The 24,738-nt window shown below is 37.0% G+C and overlaps 2 protein-coding genes across 2 annotated transcripts in view; one reads left to right on the top strand and one right to left on the bottom strand.

Annotated features, from left to right (window-relative positions):
* The window catches only part of LOC121323475 (guanine nucleotide exchange factor DBS-like), a 93,155-nt gene that overhangs the window by 23,649 nt on the left and 44,768 nt on the right, over positions 1-24,738 (bottom strand). Inside the window, exons 12-17 of the mRNA XM_041264560.1 lie at positions 23,833-24,010; positions 18,589-18,698; positions 15,039-15,127; positions 2,547-2,613; positions 1,399-1,514; positions 515-584 (exon numbers count right to left, since the gene is read on the bottom strand). Of these exons, the coding sequence (XP_041120494.1) occupies positions 515-584; positions 1,399-1,514; positions 2,547-2,613; positions 15,039-15,127; positions 18,589-18,698; positions 23,833-24,010 (630 nt within the window). The remainder of the gene's footprint in view (positions 1-514; positions 585-1,398; positions 1,515-2,546; positions 2,614-15,038; positions 15,128-18,588; positions 18,699-23,832; positions 24,011-24,738) is intronic.
* On the top strand, positions 5,630-13,460 carry LOC121322922 (lactosylceramide 1,3-N-acetyl-beta-D-glucosaminyltransferase-like). The gene is made up of 2 exons (XM_041263538.1): positions 5,630-5,812; positions 10,877-13,460. The coding sequence occupies exon 2, from the start codon at positions 11,163-11,165 to the stop codon at positions 12,300-12,302; it is 1,140 nt and encodes a 379-aa protein (XP_041119472.1). The 5' UTR covers positions 5,630-5,812; positions 10,877-11,162; the 3' UTR covers positions 12,303-13,460.

The following is a 24,738-nucleotide window of genomic DNA, read 5'->3' as shown; positions in this document are numbered from 1 at the left end:
TTAACAACATACAACACCTGTACAGCACTGAAACACTCCATTTAAAAAAAAAAAAACCCAACTGTACTGCTGAACGTCATCTTCTTTAATGTTAGCATCACAAGGGTACCATGTATTATAAAAAGTAATAGATGGGCCTCTTCAGTGAGTTATGTGACATAACATTAGGTTATTACCATAACCCTGGTTCCCTGAAAGAGAATGACAACCATTACCCATCTCTCTCTCTCTCTCTCTCTCTCTCTCTCTCTCTCTCTCTCTCTCTCTCTCTCTCTCTCTATATATATATATATATATATATATATATATATATATATATATATATATATATATACACACACACACATATATATGTATGTATATATATATATATATATATATATATATATATATATATATATATATAATATATATATATACATAATATGGTCCTACGGTAAGACCTGTTATTCTAGACCTTCTTATATTTTCAAACTCTCAAAATGATGCCAATAAAAACTTTGTGTACACTTACCCTCTTCAAAAAACACGTTCCCACCAGTTCTGGATTTTCTATGCAATTTTCTAGTTCTTTAAGAAATGTCCTAAAAGAAAAAAAAGGGTATGGCACAGCAAGATACAATAAAAAATATACATTAAATAAGAAATAGTGCTCCAATAGATATGTACACACATGCATAAACCAGTAAGGGCTCTGTTTAAATTTTGCACTCTCAGATCTAAAAATCATAAACCTGCTATTGTACTGAAAACTTAAAAAAAGACAGAATTCTCAGTGTTGTTCTAAAAACCACAGATCACAGTAGTACAATGTTCTCTGGTGATTTAAACAGAATTCTATTTTCACTTTTACTCAAACAGTTATGTTTTCTATAGCAAGCTGACCCACCAAATACAAATATAAAAATGTAACACTACTTACAGGCCTCTAAATTAAATGTATATTGCAAACACGCTTCTACTGCCTAAATGCTACTAAAAAGATAACAAAATAAAAATGTCTCTGGGTACTGGTATTAAAAGAAAAACACAGAAGCAATGCAGAATCTTTTAAATTAAACTCATTCTGTGGTTTTGTGTAATGCACCTTTGTTGAAATTTGATAGCAGAGTGGAAAACAAACAACAACAATGAAACAGCTTGGGAAAGCTTATCTGTGGCGTCAGTGGACCCTATTCACAAAGCTGGAACCCAGGAGCTCTTTTCAAAGTTAATATAGGCTGTTGTGGTTAATTTTATAGGCATCACAAACATTTCTGGCTTCTTTAACAGCAGCCTCTCTATAATAGTTTCATGAATTTCAAACTTTTTGTTGTTGTATCTCAGTGGTCAGTCTACTTTTAAATTAATATGCCCTCAACAATGCAAATTCAATTTGCTTTTAAGCTAACATATTACCTGTTGTGGAACTCATATATTTCACCAAGATTGCCAAAAAGCACTTCCTTTTTGTTTTGCAGAGCAGTTGGAACAAGATTGGCAAATTCTGGATTGTCAATCACAGCAGAATAACCCTGTACGAGTAATAAACAGAAGATCGGGTTTCATAATGAGCAATTTAGCAAGCATGCTAGTAACATAAACAGATGCAATATACATTCTAAAGTTTTGAACCAACATTCATTCGGATATACATTTTCCTTGATGCAAAAAGAGCTCCTAAGGTTTTTGATATTTTAATATAAACTGGCTGGTCAGAAAACAATCCTTCAGTTAATCACAATGTATAGCGTACATTTTGCCACTTGTATTAGAAACAACCCACACAACTTCATAAGAGGAGAGCTGACTATAACTATGAATATAATGTACTGTTTCATTGCCCAGCATCTGCGGTCAAAGCAAAACCATTTACAGTTTGGCGTTTTTCTAGGTTGTCTGAGTCAGAACAGTAAAAGCAAACTGACACTTGAATCAATGAATATAAATCACTGTGATATAAAGGTTGTAGCCAAGCTCTTCTGTTAGCTTTAGAAGGTTTACTGACCATTACTTTTCATTATTCCTTATTCAGAGGCTTTTGTAAGATTCTCATTCACAGTTTATAGAGTGTATTTACAACTGCCTTTTGATTAATGCAAATATCCTCTGGTGCTGAAAAGTGTTTGTGCAGCTCTTGAACTAGTGGGTGTTGTGCTTGTAGCTAAGGTAATCCATAATGGTTATTTCAGGTTTGATCTAGTAAACGCAGAGGTATTGTACACCATGGAACAATAAAAGGCTCGGCTTGATTCATTTGCAAACTGCCTACTGGGAATGTTTAGTGGAGGTTTCCATACATACCTGTGACACCTTATATTTTAACAATAGCACAGCAATTGAGATGAACATTTGTATTGATATTCTTTTCATAGTTGCATATTTTGTTAGGGAGTCATGGTGAATACATCGAGATTGATCTAACATACACTGTTGTGTATCTTCGTTGAGTGGGCTTACAAGATGCAATCCCCCATACAGTACTGTGAATGTAGGTTGTGATAAAAATCGTTTTTGTACAGCTGGATATATAGACAGTATGTGCCTTGATATGAAAAGCTCCTTACCTCAATGATGCTTTGAAGCTCCTCCACATACACTCTTTCCGTGTCTACCAGCTCCTTCATAATGTGCCTAAAAAAGAGAGCATGACAGTTTAGCTTTTTGTTTGTTTTGTTTAATATTGCCTGGAAAATTGAAGTCTAGTCCCCACCAAAAGTAAAACGTTTTATCAAACATTACACTATGTAACATCATTTTTGTTCCTGGGTAGTAAGTGTTATTTCCTAATTGCTTATGCCTCAAAAGTATAGAAAATGGCTGTTATTCCCCACAAACTTTGCTTTTGTGACCAGGACAGTGATATTTTGAAATGTACCTATTTCCAGTGAGAAAACGGTCTTTTCGTTCACATAAAGTCAGAAAAAAACAACATATGAATCCAAATTAACATGTATTTATACTAAAGTAATACAAAAATGACTACAAAAGATTTAGAAGTGAGTAGTTTTTCGGGATTTACTTTTATACTGTAAATCACTTTCACGAATCAGCCCCCAAATGTAGTCTCCCATCATGTTCTCGTTATACTGTCCTTGGTAGCGGCGTTCAAAGTCCAGTATATCCTGGTGGAAGCGCTCGCCTTGCTCCTCCGAGTACGCTCCCATGTTCTCCTTGAATTTATCAAGATGAGCATCATGGATATGGACTTTGAGGGACATCCTACAGCCCATTGTGCCGTAGTTCTTCACCAGAGTCTCAACCAACTCCACATAGTTTTCGGCCTTGTGATTGCCCAGGAAGCCCCGAACCACTGTGACAAAGTTGTTCCAGGCCGCTTTCTCCTTACTAGTGAGCTTCTTGGGGAATTCATTGCACTCCAGGATCTTCTTTATCTGTGGTCCGACGAAGACACCGGCTTTGACCTTTGCCTCAGACAGCTTAGGGAAGAAGTCTTGAAGGTACTTGAAGGCTGCCGACTCCTTATCTAGAGCTCTGACAAATTGTTTCATAAGGCCCAATTTGATGTGCAGTGGTGGCATCAGCACCTTCCGGGGGTCCACCAGTGGCTCCCACTTGACGTTGTTCCTCCCCACAGAGAACTCGGTCCGCTGTGGCCAGTCCCGCCTGTGGTAGTGCGCCTTGGTGTCCCTGCTGTCCCAAAGGCAAAGATAGCAGGGAAACTTGGTACAACCGACCTTGGAGACCCATCAGGAATGCCACCATTGCAGCCTCTTGATGCCATCTCAGAAAAATGCAGAAATGTATCCACTTAGGCAGCTGGAACTAAACTGAACTGGTGGGCTTAAGGCCCCTGTATTTATACTACTATTTATATTACTGGAAAGTTCTAGAAAGTTTACTCAGCACTGAATCTATCTGGAATGTTCTGGAAAATAGGTAAATTTCAAAATATCACTGTCCTGGTCACAAAAGCAAAGTTTGTGGGGAATAATAGCCATTTTCAATATTTTTGAGGCATAAGCAATTAGGAAATAACACTTTACTACCCAGGAACCCAAAAAAAAAAAAAAAAAAAAAAAAGTGTTACACAGTGTTATCAATGCACAAAACAAAACGAAAGCCCACATTCTAATCGTAACTACCTATTTATATATTTACATATCCGCATAAATACCTTTAGTAAATATTGGTGATAAGATAATGTTATCTCTCCTTTGTTGTGGGTAGATGCTTTGAAAACTTCACTAGAATTCCAGGAATCTCTATGTAGATGTAAATGTATGTAATAGTGTGACTTGCTGGCAGACAGACTGTTATGCTCAATAACTAATAATGCCCTTAGCAAGTTCTTATCCAGATACCAAAGATTTATAGAGAAAATGAACTGCATCCGTTTATTTAGTAAGTAGAATACCTGGTGGTATCTAATATTCGGTATATAATTGGATGAACATTTCTTCAGCTTCTGTCACAGTAAAAAGCAGGTTAGTTGTACTATAGTACTGTTCAGGTTCTCACAATGATTGTTAGCTATTTGATTCATACCCTTCCCTCCCCTCTCCTCCCCAACACCTCAGGAAACCTGTTGAACTACATACATTTACAACAGCACAAGGAAAAACAATACCTGTGTCCTCATTCTTTTCATACATTCGATCAGAGTGACGCGAACCCAGAGGGTATAGTAGGATTCAAATTATTTTTTAAAGGAACAGTGTGATCCGAGTCTGTCTGACTGAGCATGGCGACAGTTATTAGTCATATTCATGTCTTGTAAGCCTTTTAGTTCATTACATAGTCTAGCTTTTTGTGCCTTCTGTTCATACTGGATGTCAATTAATTAATTAATTTATTTTTACAAACCTGATATTTTCACAATAGGCCACTTCCTTTCCAAAGTACCCCACCTTTCACTCTGTGTTGCAGTACTTGCTGCAGAGTAGTATATGTAAAAACTGTAACTGGCTGCTGTATCTTTAAAATAACATGTTCATAATTAATGGGTTAGATACTAAATTTCACCTATTCTGCACTGGGGAGAACCATTTACAGTACAATATCAGTGCATTGTGGGTCTTAACTGGAGCCTGTATGTGCTGCCAGCAGCTGTTCGTAACATACAGCTTGGCTGCTGCCGGACTTGTTTAGTTAAACTCTTTCCAAGAACCAGTAACGTTTTACAAGCTGGTTCCAATTTTCTAGCTATAGTAAAATTATATGAAATTCACTGTAGAACCAAAAAAGTTTTCTACGTTGGATGACAGTAACATTTTTAAACCTTATTTATGTATTTATTACTTTGTGGACCCCATTCCAATGTATTGTTATTGCAGGCAGTATTATGGTTAATAAGTGGTACAATAGTTGACATCTAATTCGGCAGAAAATACCAGCAGGATTGAGTTGGCTGTTCATTTAATGCTTATAAAGGAAACCCTCACCCTTTTAGATTAAGAAAAAAAGGGTTAGTCATTGAAGGATGTTACAGTGAAATCACACCCTAGCTGTCACCCACATAAATGCCAAGCATTCCAGGGCTGTTGCTGACTAGAAATCAGACCTCACGAGAGCAAACCTCACGTATGTCCATCCACATGTTTCCTGGCTGTTGAAGTTGCAGTGACAGCCAAAGGGCAGGGCTTGCTGCTTACGTCCTTTAAGGTATGTACTGCTGTATTCCACTCTGCTGCTGCAGAGTTCTTTAGTTCTCGTCATTTCAGGGAGGGATTATGCTGCCGTTAAAACGAATCACCAATTTGAACTGAGCGCCATACCTATAGAATGAAGACTTCATAATACTTGAGTACATCATGTGAAGTTAAAAAGATTGTGGACTTTTTTATTATATGGATACTATTATTTTCAGTTGGTAAGTGACTTATCTAACCTAATCATTTTGATATTGGTATCTCAAACAAAGCTGTATTTCCAAGATAAAAAGGAAGAAAACATGGATTTGACTTTATAAATGTTTGACACAATTTAAGTCCTGTGAATTGGGCTATTGTATCGTACTGTATATTATGATCTGAGGGGAGATTCCTGTATAATAGGATACAACCTAAATACTCGACCACCAGGGCTTAAATATGTTTAACTTAAAAACAGCAGGACCATCTACAAATACATTGTCATCAGGTGTGAGAGAGACATGTTTTCAGACCTAACTATAAAAGATGGCAACATTTTATATGGAAAAAAATATATATTTCCTTTACTTTTTATCATAACATGTCCCTGTAGAGACTTTTTTTAATGTGTTCTTGAAAGGAGGTTAAGGGATAGTTCTTTAGGTTTCTGGATCTACTGTGTGGTACACTGTAGCTAGTCATATTTTCTGTATATGATCTATCAGCTGTAATTCAGAATTCTGCATGATATGATCTTGCTTTTGTTTTCAGAATGGAAGGGGAAGCGACTACAGCACAATGTTTGACAGCATTCGAATTACACTGTTAACTACACAGCAGTGTTTCAGTTTATCATGCTACTCCCTTCACTTTTTATTTTTTTTAACCTCATTGCCACGATATGTATCACGACAAAGTAAATGAAGCATGAAACATAAAAACCACACAATTGTCTCATTTGCTTGTGCAAGTGTTTGCAGTGACACTGGTAAAAAGCACTTTTGGTCAAATAAGCTTCACGGCCACCAAAAAATGCACAAAAAAACCCATCAAGTGCCATGCCTAATTGATAGCTCTCATCAGTCGACAATTCATGCCTTTTTTAGATAATGACACAAACTGTTTCATTCCAATTAATGATACAAAACCGTATTTTTCCTGTAGTAAACTATATGCGTTTGTTTATGTAAAGAATGACTAAATATACAGTATTAAAACACTGCTCTTTAATTCACTGTTTTCTTTCATTTTTCTCTCGCTCGTAATGTGCTGTCATAGGCAAACATGAAAGCAAACAGCTTTATATTGCAAATTATGCCTGCACAGCAGTAAACTATTAAACTATTTGAAAGATAAGGTCGACTTGTTATAGTAGATAAGGTACATTTCCTAATACAGAGTCTCTGCAGCATCGTACTGCAGTATTAAAGTATATTTACATAAGAGATAGCAGGACATGCATGTGTGTACACACACACACATAAAATATACATCATTAGAATAAAATCAGTAAAATATTTCTAGTGCATCTAAGTCCTCTGAAGAAACATAAGGTTAGATGATTCACTGGTACTGTACCTAAATAGCTCCATGTCTGCTTATAAAAATAAATAAATAAATGTAAGAAAAAATTACTTCAACTTAAAACTCCAGCCACCCCTCTCAACTTCAGTACTAAAACCATGTATTGCACCAATAATGTCACAGCAAACTCAAATAGTGTTAGTTTTAATACAAACTACAGCTATTTTGCTTTATTGATTTCAGTTTATTGAAAAAAGTAGTTTCATCTTTTTTTTTAAGCACAATTTTAGCAGTCGTGTTTAAAATGGCCTGACGGGTAGTATCGTTTAGAGAGCTTGGAATTGGTTTATGTTTCTATTAAAGCTGGCATTTAAAATGTCTGGAAAGAGGTGAGGATTTAGTGATGTGGCTTACAGTTGTTTTCTGTGATGTGCTTATTTAATCTTAAAAGCATAACCAGATTGTTATACGCTGATACTTGCTCACTTGCATACCTTGCCCCCAGTATTGTGCCCAAAATGTTATCAAGGTAGGACCCTTATAACATATCTTAAAAAATGTGTACTGATAAATCTGTGACTTCTTGAAAAAAAATGTTTGTGTATGTATGTGTGTATGTGTATGTGTATGTGTCTATGTATGTGTGTGTGTGTGTGTGTGTGTGTGTGTGTGTGTGTGTGTGTGTGTGTGTGTGTATATATATATATATATATATATATATATATATTATATAGATTGTACACACATATACATGTACACACACATATATATAGTGTGTATGTATGTGTGTATATATATATATAATTAGTGCTGGATGAACACAGGATTTTCGTGTTCGGATATTCGTTCATAATTTAAATATTCATTCGGATATTCATTTGCTTTTCAACAAGTAATAACTTTCTGATTTAAGGTTACCAGGCTACAAGCGCTAAAACAGACAGTGGTCATATTCATACTTGTATATGCTCATTCTATTTAGGCAGGAAAGAGTTAAAGAACAGACGTTGAAATTTAAGCTTGGTGATGACTAGCAATTCTGTAATGCTAACCACAGATGTATGTGACAAGCAGACTGGTTCTTCCTGTGGTATTGATATCCCGAGCATTGTTGTTCACAGTTGCTGAGTACAAACTTGCGTTGTAATGGTAGCTTTTTGTTGTCATATTTGTACAGCTCTCTGCAAATCTGTTTCGTCTGTTACGTAAACCCTTCCATTATGGGCACACATCTGTTGTGCTGGCTTTTTATATTTATTCACAAGAGATTTGTGAATGTCCGCTCTGCTTTGTTGAGCAACTCCAGGGTTTCAAGGTTTACTGGAGCGCTTCCAAAACCACCAAAAAAACAGGTTACCGTGAGGAACCAAAAGGTGTTGTTGCAGTGATGCACATGTTGTTCACTGCACTCCGTTTCAAATTGTTTATAAAGCACTTGTCCACTTTAGATGAAATACACGTTATTAGGAATATCAGAATGTGGGATAGTTGGAGGCTGTTTGCTTGTCCCTCTCCCCATCTATGGACATACGTTAGCAATGAAGCTAATGAGATTATCTGAAATTGGGTTATATGAAGGCATGGATTCATCTAGCTGCATGTCAATTTTTGTACAAGTAGCGAATATCTATGGTCATCTACTTTTTAATGTTACTGATAGATAGCCCTCATTTTTTATTTAGTGACGGAGGATGAATGTCATTGACATGCATGTTTATTTTTTAATGTGTTCTTGAAAGGAGGTTAAGGGATAGTTCTTGAAGTTTCTGGATCTACTGTGTGGTACACTGTATCTAGTCATATTTTCTGTCTATGATCTATCAGCTGTAATTCAGAATTCTGCATGATACCACAGTTTTATTAAGACCCATGATTACAAAGCATACCTGTTACAGGAAACTCAACCATCAGTTTTAAAAAATACTACCACGCTTGACCTTGATCTTGCTTTCGTTTTCAGAATGGAAGGGGAAGTGACTACAGCACACTGTGTTTGACAGCATTCGAATTACACTGTTAACTACACAGCAGTGTTTCAGTTTATCATGCTACTCCCTTCACTTTTTATTTTTTTTAACCTCATTGCCACGATATGTATCACGACACAGTAAATGAAGCATGAAACATAAAAACCACACAATTGTCTCATTTGCTTGTGCAAGTGTTTGCAGTGACACTGGTAAAAGCACTTTTGGTCAAATAAGCTTCACGGCCCCCAGAAAATGCACAAAAAAACCCATCAAGTGCCATGCCTAATTGATAGCTCTCATCAGTCGACAATTCATGCCTTTTTTAGATAATGACACAAACTGTTTCATTCCAATTAATGATTTCCTGTAGTAAGCTATATGCGTTTGTTTATGTAAAGAATGACTAAATATACAGTATTAAAACACTGCTCTTTAATTCACTGTTTTCTTTCATTTTTCTCTCGCTCGTAATGTGCTGTCATAGGCAAACATGAAACTCTGTGTGTATCATGACCAGCTTTATATTGCAAATTATGCCTGCACAGCAGTCATGATATCATTGGTCTTTTGTGTATGTATCGTTTGTGTATGATACACATATGTGTGTGTGTGTGTGTGTGTGTGTGTGGTATATGTGTGTGTGTGTGTATAGGTGTGTGTGTGTGTATATCATATATAACTATATATGATATATATATATATATATATATTATAATCACTCGTCACTCTCTCCCAACTGAGCAGAGAGAGGGTTGAAGAAAAACACGTGCAAATTTCTTTATTGTTAATTATCACCTGCACATGGTTCACATTCAAAAGAGAGACAGTCAGTCTGTTCAGGGCTGCTGAGTAGTAGGAAGCAGGTGATGTGCTCTGTTTCCGAGCAGTCAAATGGAAGTGCTGTATTAAACCTGTATGGCTTGTTTGTTGTAATCTGCATTAAGGTGCTTGAACTATGAGTTCAGGAGTTGCCCTTCAGCTGTAGTTGCCTGCCATTGACGTACAGTATGTAGGCTATACCAGCTAAAGCAGTGTATTGCAACAAAACAAAATAAAATAAAAATATCCAAGCTGCAGATTGCAGTATTTTTGGTTCAACAGTAATGGCTATTATTGCAAATCTAGTTTAACAGCTTTTATAAAGTTGCAGACGGTATCGTTTACATTTTAGATGCTTTAGTTTGAGATTTTGGTGGCTTTACATATACAACCTCAATAAAACAAAAATAAAAAAAAACGCCATAAATGTGAACGTGTTTTAAATGCAGTACTTGGAGAAAATGCATCTGTTTCTTAGTAGCCAAACCACGTGATAAAGGGCAGATGTGTATTTATGCAATAGCTTTGCAAATCACTCCTAAGCAGTGTAGAAGATTTTAATGTAAATTCTACAATTTTAATGTAATGTTTATTTCTATTCCTTTTACAAAAGCCATTTACTTTCTTGATGCTTGCTACAGTACACAGGGCTGATTTTTCAAATTCAGCAAGTTACTAAGAGTACTTTATATTAAGACTTGGTAATGTACATTTAGCTTTATGTATGGACTTTACCCAGCAATGTTCAAACTAAGTGGCTGTTTTGACTACTGTGAGTCACAGGCCACAATACTTGCCTGAAGGAGGTTATACTTTTTTTTTTCTTTTTTAAATGGAGTTATACCATCAAAGAAATATTTCTAACATGGTTGTACAGCATATAGGTAGAACATGTGGAATTACTACAACAGATGTTTGAATCGATACTATGCTGTGATAATTTTGGAGGCTTATTTAGACATTTCATGTTTGTTTTTTTTTATTTTACAGAGCCTACAATGAACAGCACAAAAATATGAGGCTAACACTGCAGAAATCTGTTTACATCTGCCTTTTAATTGTTGAGAAAGGAATACTCTAAATTCAAAATTCTCTCACGGGACACACGTTTTCAAGCAATCCCATGCATACCGCAAAGATCGTCCTTCTTGTGGGAACACTATAATGGAATTCAGACAAGCTGAAAATTGTAATCTGTGCAAGAACAACAAGGACAGCCCATTGAACCCGGTATACTGGACCTGACAGTGACTGAAGGTAACAGTAAGATTACAGAATGTTTAGAAGTGCCAGAAGATTTAGAAAATGGCAGTTTATGCAGTTGATGACTACATGCTTCATACTCTCCCTTGTTATGATATACTGGGAACAACTTGACAAGCATGTTGTAAGCCACATGAAGTCTTACTCCTATCGTTACCTTGTGAACAGTTATAATTTCCTAAACGATAGCTTTTCCATAAGCAGGGAGGAAGCTAGTAGCTTGCCCAACTACCAGTACTTGATCAACCACAAGGATAAATGTGAAAAGCAAAATGTGCTCCTTGTGCTGTTTGTGAAGACATCGCCGAAAAACCTAGAGAGACGCCAAGCTATCCGCTCTACGTGGGGCAATGAGAACTACATCCGCTCCGAGCTGAAGGCCAATGTGAAGGTTGTCTTTGCATTAGGGGTTCACAAACATCCATTGGAGAGAGAAGTCCTCCAAAGGCATCTTGAAAGAGAAGACCGGCAGTACGGCGACCTTATACAACAAAACTTTATTGATGCTTTCCACAACCTCACCCTCAAGTTGATCCTGCAGTTCAAGTGGGCTCACATGTACTGCAGACATGCCAAGTTTGTCATGTCAGCGGACGATGACATCTTCATCCATATGCCCAACCTGGTGCAGTATCTCCAAGACTTGGATCAAAGAGGCGTCCAGGATCTCTGGATCGGACGTGTCCATAGAGGAGCCCCTCCAGTCAGGATCAAAGAAAGCAAGTATTATGTTCCCCATGAGATGTACCAGTGGTCTTCATACCCAGATTACACTGCAGGTGCTGCTTATGTAGTTTCAGCGGATGTAGCTGACAAAATCTATAGGGCATCCATGACTCTTAACACCACGATCTACATAGATGATGTTTTCATGGGAATCTGTGCTAATAAAATAGGGGTGATTCCTCAATACCACGTGTACTTCTCTGGGGAAGGGAAGGCCCCCTATCACCCCTGTATCTACAACAAGATGATGACTTCTCATGGACACTTAGAAGACATTCATTACCTTTGGAGGGAGGCCACAAATCCAAAAGTTAGGACATTATCCTCTGGCATATTGGGAAAGCTATATTGTACTGCTGTAAAAGCTTTTCTTCTTTGTAAACCATATTATATGGACACTTATCCCTGCAGTGCAGCGTTTTCTTAGAACCGATTGTGTGAAGTTGTTAGTAAAGATGCAGTATTTTTTTTTCCCCGCACTGTTATTTGACAGTGTTACAAGAAGTTACATTATTTAAATTAACATTCCCTCTTTCATTTAATGGAAGCAGAATCACTAGTGTCATAATTACCTCCCCTAAATATTTAGTTTGCTTTTTTTTTTTATTATTATTTTTTTTAATATCTAGATAAACTGCAATGGAATTGATAAAAACAATTAAAAAAAAAAAAACCTGCATCTTAGTTTCAGTAGCTGATGGAAAGTTACACTGTAATGCTGCGAACTAGCTTTCTCTGTATGACAATACAAACTAATTGTGAAAAAGGTAAATGGTAGGAAGGGTTTTGGTTGTGGTAATGAACAATTGTCACAACACAGCTGGATGGACAGATATTTTCACACTGTGGGCCTGCAATTAAAATATATCATCTTAAGGTCATGAGTACACTACATTTCAGTTGACTTTACCTTGTTCTCCACCACTGCAGTACAGTATATGTAATTCAGTTTTACAGCACCCCTAATGTGACCTAAAAGATCGTGGTTTCTATAGACCTTTTAGTAGAATTACCCATAAGGTTCAGCTGTGAATTCTGAAGCTTGGAGCTTTCCAGTGCTTTTAGAAGAGGTATTTAAAAAAAAAAAAAAAAAGTTTTATATTGAACATACACTTTAATAACATTATAAACAAATTTACTTGAACAATTTATTGTTTAGTAAGGTCGCTTAGAAATGTATACAGTTAGAGCTTGATTTTATTTTGTATATATTTCTTTTACTATAACCACTAGTAACAGGTAATGTTTATTATCTTGTCATAGTAGAAACGTTACAGCTCAGTCATAAACTGACATACGCAAAACCTGCTATATACAGTACAGGTATGTTTAGCCAGTGAGCAACTATGAACTGATACACTTGTGTGCAGGGAGGGGCAATACCATCAGCATTACACAGTGGAGTTCATTCAGCATGGTTCCAATAGTAAATACCTTACGTTGACTAAAGCTTTTCTGATGAATGGGTTAAATGTCACCTTAAGCTTCATCCGAGCATCTTTTTATTCATTTCCCAATTAAAAGATAATATATGTTGATAGTTTAAGAAAAAGCAAGTATGCAACCAGATTTTTTTTTTGTTGGGGGGGGGGGGGGGGGGGGGGGGGTGGGGGTGGGGATTGATATATCCCCGTTAATATACACGATATATCGGCAATTATATAAAAAGGTAGGTAAGAAATAAGATGACTGTACAGTGTTTGATGCTTTTAAGTGGTTTCTATACATCTGAAGTAGTTTTACAAATATATCTCTTGTTTCAGTGGATTGTATTATGTGTTCTAGTAAATGTTTCTCTCTAATGTCTATTACATTAGACTATGGCTGTACCTGAACTTGTCCATTCTCTTTTGAGTGGATGATATGATGGTATCATTCAGAAGGGTAGCTTGTATTATGTATCAATATTTTATTCCATGGCTAGTTATAAACCAATACCTACATTATATTTATTGTAAGCTCCTGCCATGGATTAAAGATTATCAAGCAAATGTTTTCAAGTGGGCCCATTTTGTTCTGAATTAATGTTTGTGTGTTTGGAAACAGTTAAGTAAAGAAATAAAATGTTCCCTTCCTATTTTACGTGTTGTAATCATTCTGAGTGGCTCCGGGTTCTGACCCACCTCTTTGTCTATACATATGTAGAGTAGGCGAGTTTGGTAAAGGCAGATGTAGAGAAAAATGGTAATAGCTGCATAGGAGAAATATAACTTCAAAACACAAAGTGAAAAATTTATTAAAATGGCATTGGAGGCTACTTGGTCTTTAATGTCTTAAGTTTAGTGACTTGAACCTTTCATGGTGGTAAACTTTTAAAAATTGTGACCTGGTAAAGAGGTCTAGAAGAGATGAGGGAACAACTTTTTTTATTTTTCAGAGAGTGGGAATGCTGGATGTGAGTGAATGGAAATATCCTCTACACAACTGCTGATGTCAAACTGAGAGCAAAGTGTCACACTCACAAATTATGTATTTCCCTTTTGCGGTTAGCATGGATACACTTGTAAATATTGTGATTGCACTGTTCTGTTCACTGTGTTCATCTTTTTGTTTTTTGGGAGGTTTGAATTACTTTTTTAAAAAAAAGCTCAGTGAAACTCTAATAAAGTGTGTGTGTATCATATCACTCATATGGTTAATGAATGCAAAGTGCTGCTGTAAAAAAAAAAAAAAAAAAAAAAAAAAAAAGCTAATGGATCAACCAACAAATGAGTTTTCATTTTCTGGGAAGATATTGTAGAATACTGTAGAAAGTAGAACATGTATAATTTGCATATTTCTTATTGGGCAAGCTCTCGTCAACCAATCCAGTGTCATAGCCTTGTTCAGACTTTGGAATATAATATTTTATTACGTTTAAGACCAGTTGCAGTGAAAGACAAAACATATAGCAGGGCTCTTTAAATCACTAACTGAATGGGGAAGTAATATCTATATCTATATATATCTATATATATAGATATATATTATATAGATATATATATATATATATAGATCTATATATATATATATATAGTATATATATATATATATATATATATATAAATATATTCACCAAAGGGGCTCCAAAGTGAACACACGTACAGCACACACAATACCTCCATGGAAGAATTTTTCTTGGCTGAAACTGGAGCACATGCCTTAAACTTGGACAGAATCTTACCTTCGTCTGCTTGACAGGCATTCCTCGGTTTCATTTGTCACCAGACTGTGGCTGGACCCTCCTTGGCTGGCTTCGTGCATTACTTCAATCTAAACATCAAATAAATACTTAACAGTTAATTTTCAGCAACACTCAGACACACGTGAGTATGCAGAAGCATTTCAAGTCAAGGATTACCACAATACAGTCAAAAGGTGGCACTGAAAAAAATACAAGAAATGTAATCTTATTTTCTGTGCGGAAAGTGGTTTAACATTAGAACATTAATGACAGGAAAACACATTTCAGGAGGAGAGGTTAGGATATGAGTCTGTGCAACTGTATAGACTTTTCTTAGCTATAAAGGATGTGTATTCTATAGTGGCATATGTTTACATTGGTACATGTCCAAAGGTGTACTTGGGTTTGGGACAGAGAGGTTGGTTGTTGATTCTAGAGTCTTGTGTTGGTGTGTTTATGAGAGATGTTGCAAATAGAGTCCATGGCAAGACTGAATGAGGTATGTTAACCTAAGTAAGAGACGTATGTATGTGTTTTCAAAGTTCGGGGCTTGTGCAGAATTTAATATGTGACAATGGGCAGGGCAGAAAAGCAGCTTCAGTGGGCCGGCCTTACACTAATCCTACAATTAATGCAGAAAGAATGCAAATATGCATTCTTTTAGCAAATAAAAAGCCACGTGCAAAGAGGGAGACACTGGGTCTAGTGATCGCTATCATTGACATACTGACCAAAAGTATGCAAATTTAAGCAAAATGTATTTTATTGCCAGACTCCGACGACAATCTGTTAAGGCATGGCGACAATAGAGTTGGTGACCAGACTCAATACACAAAATCAGACCTCAGAGTGGCTTATATTAAATACGAAAAATAAAAATAAAAATTAGGAATATTTTTCACATCATCTTGATTTAAAATCAGTAACAGCACTAAGTCTGAAAAGTTTTTACTCTCATACCCCGAATATCCCCAGAATATCCCCTAACTAAACTGAAAATACTTACAACTTTAAGGATGCATCCTGCCGTGTTTAATATCTAGAGAAAGACCATTTATTTTGGGCAACAGAGATCTACAGTTGTTTTTTTTTTTTTTAGCTCTACATCCAGAACCAAATGCAACTAATTACCCTAAAATTGTAACGTGAAATAGTGTAGGTATAACACAGATAGCTATAACTACTTAAATTGTATAGATTGGTGTATGGCACACACAAGGAATAAAATCTAGTGTTCAGTTCTCTTGAGTTCTCAGTCTCAATAGGGGGTAGCAGGCAGACAGCAGGGTTTTACGGTTTATACAAGAAAGCGGAAGGTTTAATATAATGTTAAAGAGCGGTCGATCAAAAACAAATGTAATGCTCTTCATATGCAGCCAAAATCCACAGCGCATCAACCCAAAAATAACTTTCAGACTAACGACATGGGACAAGGCAATTGGCACCTGAAGATATAGGTGATTATTTTATTTCGGGGTGTTTTTTGGAGTGAGTAACTACGAAGCATGCTGATGTACTGTGCATTAGTATTTAGTTACTTCCAAAACAGTAACAACAATGCAGAAACACTAAGGGTACACTAATGTACTAATATGGGCCAGTCACAGCGCAAACATAACGCGGCAGTTCTCAAAGTATACATTTTGTTGTCTGTACTAAGAGAAAATATGTTATTGAAAAAACCGCAATATACAAATTTAAATATTTGTTGCGTCTTCTTAGTGAGATCTCTAGCAAACATTGTGGGAGCCGTGCGGCATTGTTCAAATAAATAGTGGGGGTTGAGTTGTGGTTTGCTGCAGCAGAGGGTGCACGAAGGATACCGTCTATACATGCCAGAGTGCAAGAACTGGTGTACAATGCAAATAAAAGATTATTTTAAATTGAAATTAAATGACTTTAGGGTTTTTTATTTTAATTGTATTATTATTTTTAACTGGGCCTACTTAGTAGCCTAGACAATTAACACACACTAGATCATGGTCCTATATAGATGCTCAGAATGTCTTCAGTCTGTTGTTCCGAACACACTGGGAAAACCAGAAATGTCATAGAAATTTGTTTTCAAGCCTTATAAGTACACCCTGACTTTAGTGAAAATTAGGTACTTGGCTGTTCGTCTCAAAAATACATTGAGCACAACTGGCAACACACGAGAAAAAGCGGACTGGGAAATACCAGCAACAATTGTGACTGTTTAAAACATGCTTTCAAAAGCTCTTAACAAATTGATGCAATTGTAAGTGTCGCAATTGTCGGCAGCTTTAGTACTCTAATATCTCATTCTAACATTTGTGAACCCTTATTTGCACTATCTCCGCCCCTTTTTTGCTAATTTATTCTGGAATGCCCATAATTACATATTCATCTAAGGTTGAACCGCAAAGAAAAAATGCTGCCGCAAAGCATTCCCTAAAAAGTCGCTAACACCATTGTGTTTGTTTAGTACATTTCACCCTAGACTTCCGACTTCTTTGCAACTGGTTTGCAACTATTGCGACAGGTGCAACACTTTAGTACATCTACCTCCAAGTTCTTTTTTCAAAAATAGTCACTTCTGCTAATCTGACCTCTGAAGGTTTGTGTGTGGTTCATTGTAAAACCATTTCAGGATCCTTTCAGAATAAACTGCAAATTGTTTCACACAAATATGTTATATGTAAAAACATAATAAATGTTCAACTACAGTAACAGAATTTTCTGGAATTATCATAACAGTATGTGACAGGGTCTTACTCGTATCACGCATGTGGGTCGCCACTGTTCAAGCACAAAGAGAGACAGACGTGGTGTTGATGTTGAAAACACCAGCACAAGCACGCAGGTTTTATTCACAAACAGACAGAAAACAAAAGTAAAATAAAGGTGGTCATGTGACGTTACCAGCGATGGTAACGCACAGAGGACTAATACATCAAGCTGTACAAAAACTGCAAAATAAAACACAATACGACAAACTATCAATCAAAGGTGCCGTGAAAACGGCAGACCTTGCAGCAGCCCTGTGCCATCTCCCGCGGATGTTTTTAAACTGACAGATACTCGGTCAAGACCCGCCCACCTGCTGATTGAGTTCCAGTACAGTCATTCACTTGCTGCCCTCTCCCTCAACCAAGCCTAGCAGGCAGCAAGTCTCAATCGAGTGCCCGTCTGTAATCAATAATTCAATCAAACAAATCAACTCCAAAATGATGCACAATAAACCCATTCCCACATACAAATCACACCAACACTAATTTACCATTGTGCAGGGCAATTGCCCTGCCACACAATATTACTGTGATAACTGTGGTCTACTGGGGTCTGTGAAATCATCCATTTGCATACAGGATGTGTACAGAACAGAATATAACCAGGCACTATCAATCATTATGTTAGCAGTAGTACCTTGCCCTTTAGTTAGACCCTTGATCAAAACTGGGCCCTAGATGTCCTGACTGGATTCCAAAGGGTAGTTTTCATTCATGGAAAGGGGTAGTGATCATACCTGTGTTGGTTGTGTAGATATCAGGCTAGAAACCAAAACGCAAAAACACCAGACTTGTCTTACCTTGATTCCACTTCTAGTTTTTCTGGGGTTTTTCTTCTTTGCCAGTTCAACCTCAGTAGGAGGCTTGGGGGTACTCGAACTCTCGGATGCCCTTTGAGTGGGGGCTGCTGCTGCAACAGAAGAACAAACTAACTGTCCCCTCAAAAAGGTAAGACACAATTACAGACATGCACTGTATGATACACTGTTACTTACTGTTGCTGTCTCGTGTGTGACAATTGCAATTTCTAGTTTAATACATATTTAATAAAATACCCTGAGTCATCATTACTCAACGGCCTCGAAAGTAATTTCATTGCCTGCTACTCAGAGGATTCCCTGTTGACCGTCTTATTGGGGCACATTGTTCCGTAGTCCAATTTCTGTGTTCTTGTGCATATTTGAGCTTTTTAGTCTTGTTCCCCTTTCTTAACGTATTCTTACTGCAACACATCCTTTAAGTCCTGATTTCAAGAGTCACCTTCATACAGATTTGATGGACAACAACACCTGTGCCTTCTGCTTATTATCTTCAAGTACTGCTCATCCTTGTTAGACAGCTTTTTGGGTCTTGCATTCTGGGTTTGCCAATTACAGATGATGTTTCTCTGTACTTGTTGATTATGCTTCGGATACCACACCTTAAAAATCGAGTGATGCGAGCTATTTCACTCCATGTTTTTTCCTTCTTTATGCAAGTCAAGGTTGTTATAATAGTAGAAAACACTAGTGGAAGCTTTGAGTCAATTTTTTATGCTCATAATGCATCAGAGTAGAAAAATGCAACATGTCTAAGACTTTTACACAGCAGTGTATAATCTAAGTAAATATCATTAACTATGCTTTTCCTATGCTTCACAAATGTATAATCATCTTTACCATGCTGTCTGTGGCTTTCTGTGCTTTACACTTTGCAAAACCTACAGAGAATTTGTATATATAGTTTTAAACCAATTCAAATAAATAAATAAATTAAACTGCAGGAATAGGGAATACACATGTTATATATTCAAATGTTTTATATTGACTTGTTGGGTGGCATCGTACTCTGTATAAATTAACCTTTAATGACATTCTGTGCATTGGAATTTGACAGTGGGGCGTGTGCCCCTAACTACAGCCAATCATATCTGTGTTTCCATAACTTTGAACAACACCAGCAACAGGCAGGAAACAAAGTGGTGGCCATGGAAACCAGCCAACTTCACCTGTTTTAAAAATGAAACTGAAGGAAAATCAATCGGATCCCTGTGTTTGTGGAACAGCTGTGTGGTGTCACCTATTACTTTCCTTTTCATACAGTGTGTTTGCAGTACTGTGTGACAAGTCTCACGAAAACTGCTCTATAAAAATCACAATGCATGTCTTGTGGTAGCATTTGCTAGTTTAAAATTCCACTTAAAAAAGGTGCAGTTCTTGTCGTGCAACTTAGGTTAAAGGAATCTATTCACTTGACTGGATAATGAGAAAAATGTGAGTAAATGACAGTACGTATTCAATAGAAAGCAAATGCAGCTCACAGCTTGTGCTTTACATATTAAGTTTCATCTGAATGGCAACTTAGTTCTATTCAAGTTATTTAAAATGTTTTCATTTTAAAACCACATCCATTAAAGCTTGTCCGGCCTTTTTCACGACACGATTACTATGATTTTTTACAGGTAATACTCACGCATCGACTTTAAACAGAGCCAATTTATATATATATATATATATATATATATATATATATATATATATATATATGTCCCTATAATATATATATATATCTAGATAGATTCTATATATATATATATATAATATATTATATATATATATAGGGACTGAGCCTCCCTGCCAAGCTAATTGTTTTTGTTAAATGTCATTGTTTAATTGATTGCATTGTTATTTGTAATTGTTTTGGCAGTTGGCCTCGTTATTGTATATTGAAGTCTATCCTGTTCCATTATGTTTTCTGTGTCGTTTGGTCCTACAAGTTGACCCGAGGACGATCACTTGTCGAAATGACACACAGTATATCGGTAATTTTTTCTGTGTGAACACACATTTTCAAACAGAACACATTTTTTCACAAATATACAAGAACATACAGTCCATTTGTCAATCGACGTGTTGACAATCAATCGTGAGGTTTCACACTCAATCTAAAAACAACAAAGCTTTTGTTTATTAAAATTAGAAAAGTGTTGTAAAAGCACTAAAAATTCAAGTTAAGTCTTGGTTAAGTTTTCATTTATAGGCCAAAACCAAAAAAATAAGGCCGCGTGTTTGATTTTTATTTCCGGTAATATACTATATATATATATAATATATATATATAGATATATATATATATATATATTATATAATATATATAGGTAAAATTTAGCATCTCTAATGATTCAAACCTTTAAACAGTAAGTAGCCATCCCCATTACAGCTTAAATGTCTTTTATTTCCTTCTATATCCATGTACTTCATTTACATCCCAGCTCCTTTTAAGATGTTTTGCATTTCAAGTATAGCAACTCTACTGAATAAAAATAAATCTCTGCAGGTTGTTTACGAGTTCAGTAGTTAGCAAAACATCACTCCTTTTAACCATCTACCCCTGTGCTAAATGACAGAGCTTGTTCTCCCAGTTCTCTGAATTTGCATGCTTCAAATTTCCTGCCTTTACTGAGGGAAACGACTATTGTATAAGGTACAGCAGTTGAGTTATGGGTAGTGTACCCAAATTTGTAACATTTTTCTGACAGAAATTTTACTGGGTTGTTTAGTTGGTATTTGGACTGAAGTTTATTAACGGTTAACAACTGCCCTTATTTTTTGGTGATGGTTAGATTATATATATATTAGCGTGTTTATAAAAGGCCTAGTTCAGGATAACCAACTACAAATCCATTATACTTTGGTGGTAACAAGAAGGACGTAAGACAAGGTTTCAAGGCTGTACTTTTTATTTGTTTTAGCCTTAATAATCGCTTTAACAAAGCTGCTGTCAGCCTCAGCTCACACTTCTACAAGTCGGCATTCTCTTCTCTAACCCTTTCTCTCTAACCATTTCTCTCTTCACTCTATTCTCCTTTTCTCAGTCTGACCCCAGGATCAAGCTCTCAGCTCCTTTTATAGGAGAGCTGGAGGGAGGCGGTGCCCGTTCCAACCAATCCAGAACGGGCACCTCACCCTGTTGGAAAGTTCCAGAATGACAGCTGTATGGAATTCTCCCAGCCCTGGTGCAGTGGGGGAAGTCTGGGGAAGTGGTCTGTAAGTGATAACCACAATACATTCTGTTCCTGTAACAGTCACAGTGATTAGCAAAAAACACCAGCTACTTGCAACGTATTTGCAAAGCAACTAGCATAAGTAATTGAATAAATCCATTGGCATTGCTCTACACTTGAGGAGTAAGTAGCGAGGTTCTGAAAAATATAGCGTTAAATGTCTCCATGTATTGCTACAACTGTTTAAATAACATACCTGTTATTGATCAAACAGGTAACACAGCAATAACAATCCATGATGTTGTACAGAACAGAAGAGCCAGAACACTTGTTATGTTTTTTTTTTGTTTTGTTTTGTTTTTTTTAAAGACTGAAAAGAGCTTTGAAACATTTTAAAGCTATAAGTGTAAAAAGCTGTCAGGATGTTAGCAATCAAAAGAAAAATTACAGGTACTTTATTTCAAGGGGTGTCAATTGGGCTGTGAGGATAGAGCAGAGGAAGCAGAAATGAGCTGTTAGTAAGACGGGGCGAGTGAGTGATGCTCGGCCAAGGATATAGGCTTGATTCCGTAACTCGGCTTAGATGGGCCAGATAGGGGCCCGCTTAAATTAGGATAGAGAGAGATCCCGACCAATGAGCTCTCCTTTTGCCGAGGATGCAGCCTGGTTGAAGGTAACGTTCCACAGGATCTGAAAACATATAAAAGTTACTCTGCTCCACAAAGTTGCCTCTCGGGATGATAGGAATAGCCTGATTGTAGGCTGAAAGGAGAACAGAAAAGGATTCCTTGACTGGTCTGGTTCTGCCCTCGCATGAGGTGAGGCTCGGTCCTCCAAAGCTGGGAAAAAGCTCCCGCAAGAAATCTGCAACAGAAAGATGGAGAAAAACCTCTGGTGATCAGGTAGTTCCCACTCCGGGCATGCTAGCCAGTCTTTGGTGAGCTGTTGTTATGTCTGTAGCAGTTGAACGGATGTAAGAGTTGACTGCTGAAGAGGACCAGTGTCCCATGTTTTTGATTACGTGGATATTAATATTTGCTTTGGCTGCGGAGGTTGCTGCTCCAATCTGGAATGAATGGTGGGTATAGGATTGGGGGGAAAGGCCAAATTTGAGGACAAGAGTGGTGAGATGGGAAGTGAACCAGTGGCGGGTTATGATTGAGCGAGATGCATTGATAAATAGCAGATCTGATGGAAGGAAGGGTTGTTTTCGAGAAATGTACCTTGCCATATTGGAGAGTCGATTTTAAATAGCTGGATGAAATAGCCCTGATGGAGTTGATCAGTTTTGGAGGTAAGGAGCTGTGATCGAAATTCAATGATTCTTGGTTGCAAAGCTCCCTCTCGACCTGTGAGGACGTTAAGCAGTGAGTTCTTTCCCAGGGTCGGGAAGTCGTCCATTCGGAAGAAGGCGAGGCTCCGTTGCAAGAACGCATTGACCCGGAAGGGAAACGACATGGCAGCCGCAGATTGGAGGGGCGGTTGCACTTGTTTACCAAGGGGTCACGTGTGACAGCATAAAAGGAGGTCGGAGAATCGTAATCTGTTCCTTTGCTTTGGTTGGTATTAAGTAACCTAGAAAGAGCTGTTTTTTATTAGGTGAGGGTCACGTGATTCACGAGAGCAGGTAGGAAACTCTCAAAGCTGGTCGGAGTCGTCCGAATTAGATGAAAGAATAAATTGCCGTTGGTCAGACATAATGACTGAAATTATTCATTCTTTCAACAAAAAGATCTGATTTCAAAAATCGTTTGGAAGTCTAAACTTTGGCTGGAAAGTGAAAAGCTAGACAGAGAACGAGTGTGAGATTGGGGTTTAAATAGGAGGTTAATTATGATAGACATTAATTAATTAATCAGCCAAGCTACCACCCCCAAATTTCACCATAAGGCTAACATTTAAACAGTAGTAGCAACATATTGGAACATATAATGCCACATTTTTCAGAACCCTGCTACTTACTCTTTAAGACTGTATTTAAAAAAAATGAATTTAAAATGTCCAGATCAGAAAATGATGGTGTAAGATGCATGCACTATATCTGTTTTTTAAGGATACTTACTAGGACCAGTGTTTGTGATTGGTTTAGGGGATGCCCATTTCGGAGAAGATTCTGGGCGGGGAGCCACAGGCTGCACAGGCCGGGTCTGCTTAGCTGACAACTTCTTAAGACTGACTTGTCTCTTTTCAATCATTTCCTGCACATCTCCTAGTCTCTGGAGGGCCTTCTGGACATTGGCCTGCCCGACAAACAACATAACACACCGAGTGGTCAAACGAGAACACAACAAACAATGGTAGCCTGTGCTGTTAACGTCATACCTGAATTTAAAGATTACGCAGCATATTAAAGCATAATGAAGTGCTGGACAATTATGTAACTGCTAGCTTTTTTCAGACCTTTGTGAGTGTTAACAGTAAAAATGTTTTCTTATGTAGTAACAAGCTGGGTCATGAAGAGAGTAAAGGATCATGCTAATGACAACTTGAGTAAAGAGTTTTAAAAATCTAGCCCACTTTGTTTACAATCCAGAAGTAAAAGCCAAAATGTTATAAGCACCACATTACGCATTGTCAGCCAAAACATGAGTTTGGGTTTGATAACTGGCTTCCGCCCCTGTTGCAGATGTTACAGGTGGGCATGATGACCCAATCATTATCAAGCTGGTGTCATCACATAGTTACTGCTGTTAGGATTTTTTTTTTTGTTTGGTGTAGAATATGATGCTGTTGCATCATTCCTCATTACTTAATCCATTTAAGCCAAGGTTCTCTTTCACCCATGTGATGGTCGGTCATAAACACTTTGCCACACACTAGTAATAGAAAACTATGGTTTTAGGAACATGTCTATTTTTTTTTAAATGCATCACTGACGCAGGATTAACTTTTCCAAGGATTTGGGTGAAACTTTATTAAAGAACCTACTCAAAATGTGACCAAATGAAAGATCCCACAATATACATAT

This window comes from Polyodon spathula, chromosome 11, assembly GCF_017654505.1.
Source record: "Polyodon spathula isolate WHYD16114869_AA chromosome 11, ASM1765450v1, whole genome shotgun sequence".
Taxonomy (NCBI): domain Eukaryota; kingdom Metazoa; phylum Chordata; class Actinopteri; order Acipenseriformes; family Polyodontidae; genus Polyodon; species Polyodon spathula.
Note: the sequence above shows the minus strand (reverse complement) of the source record. Positions and strands in the feature narration are given on the sequence as shown.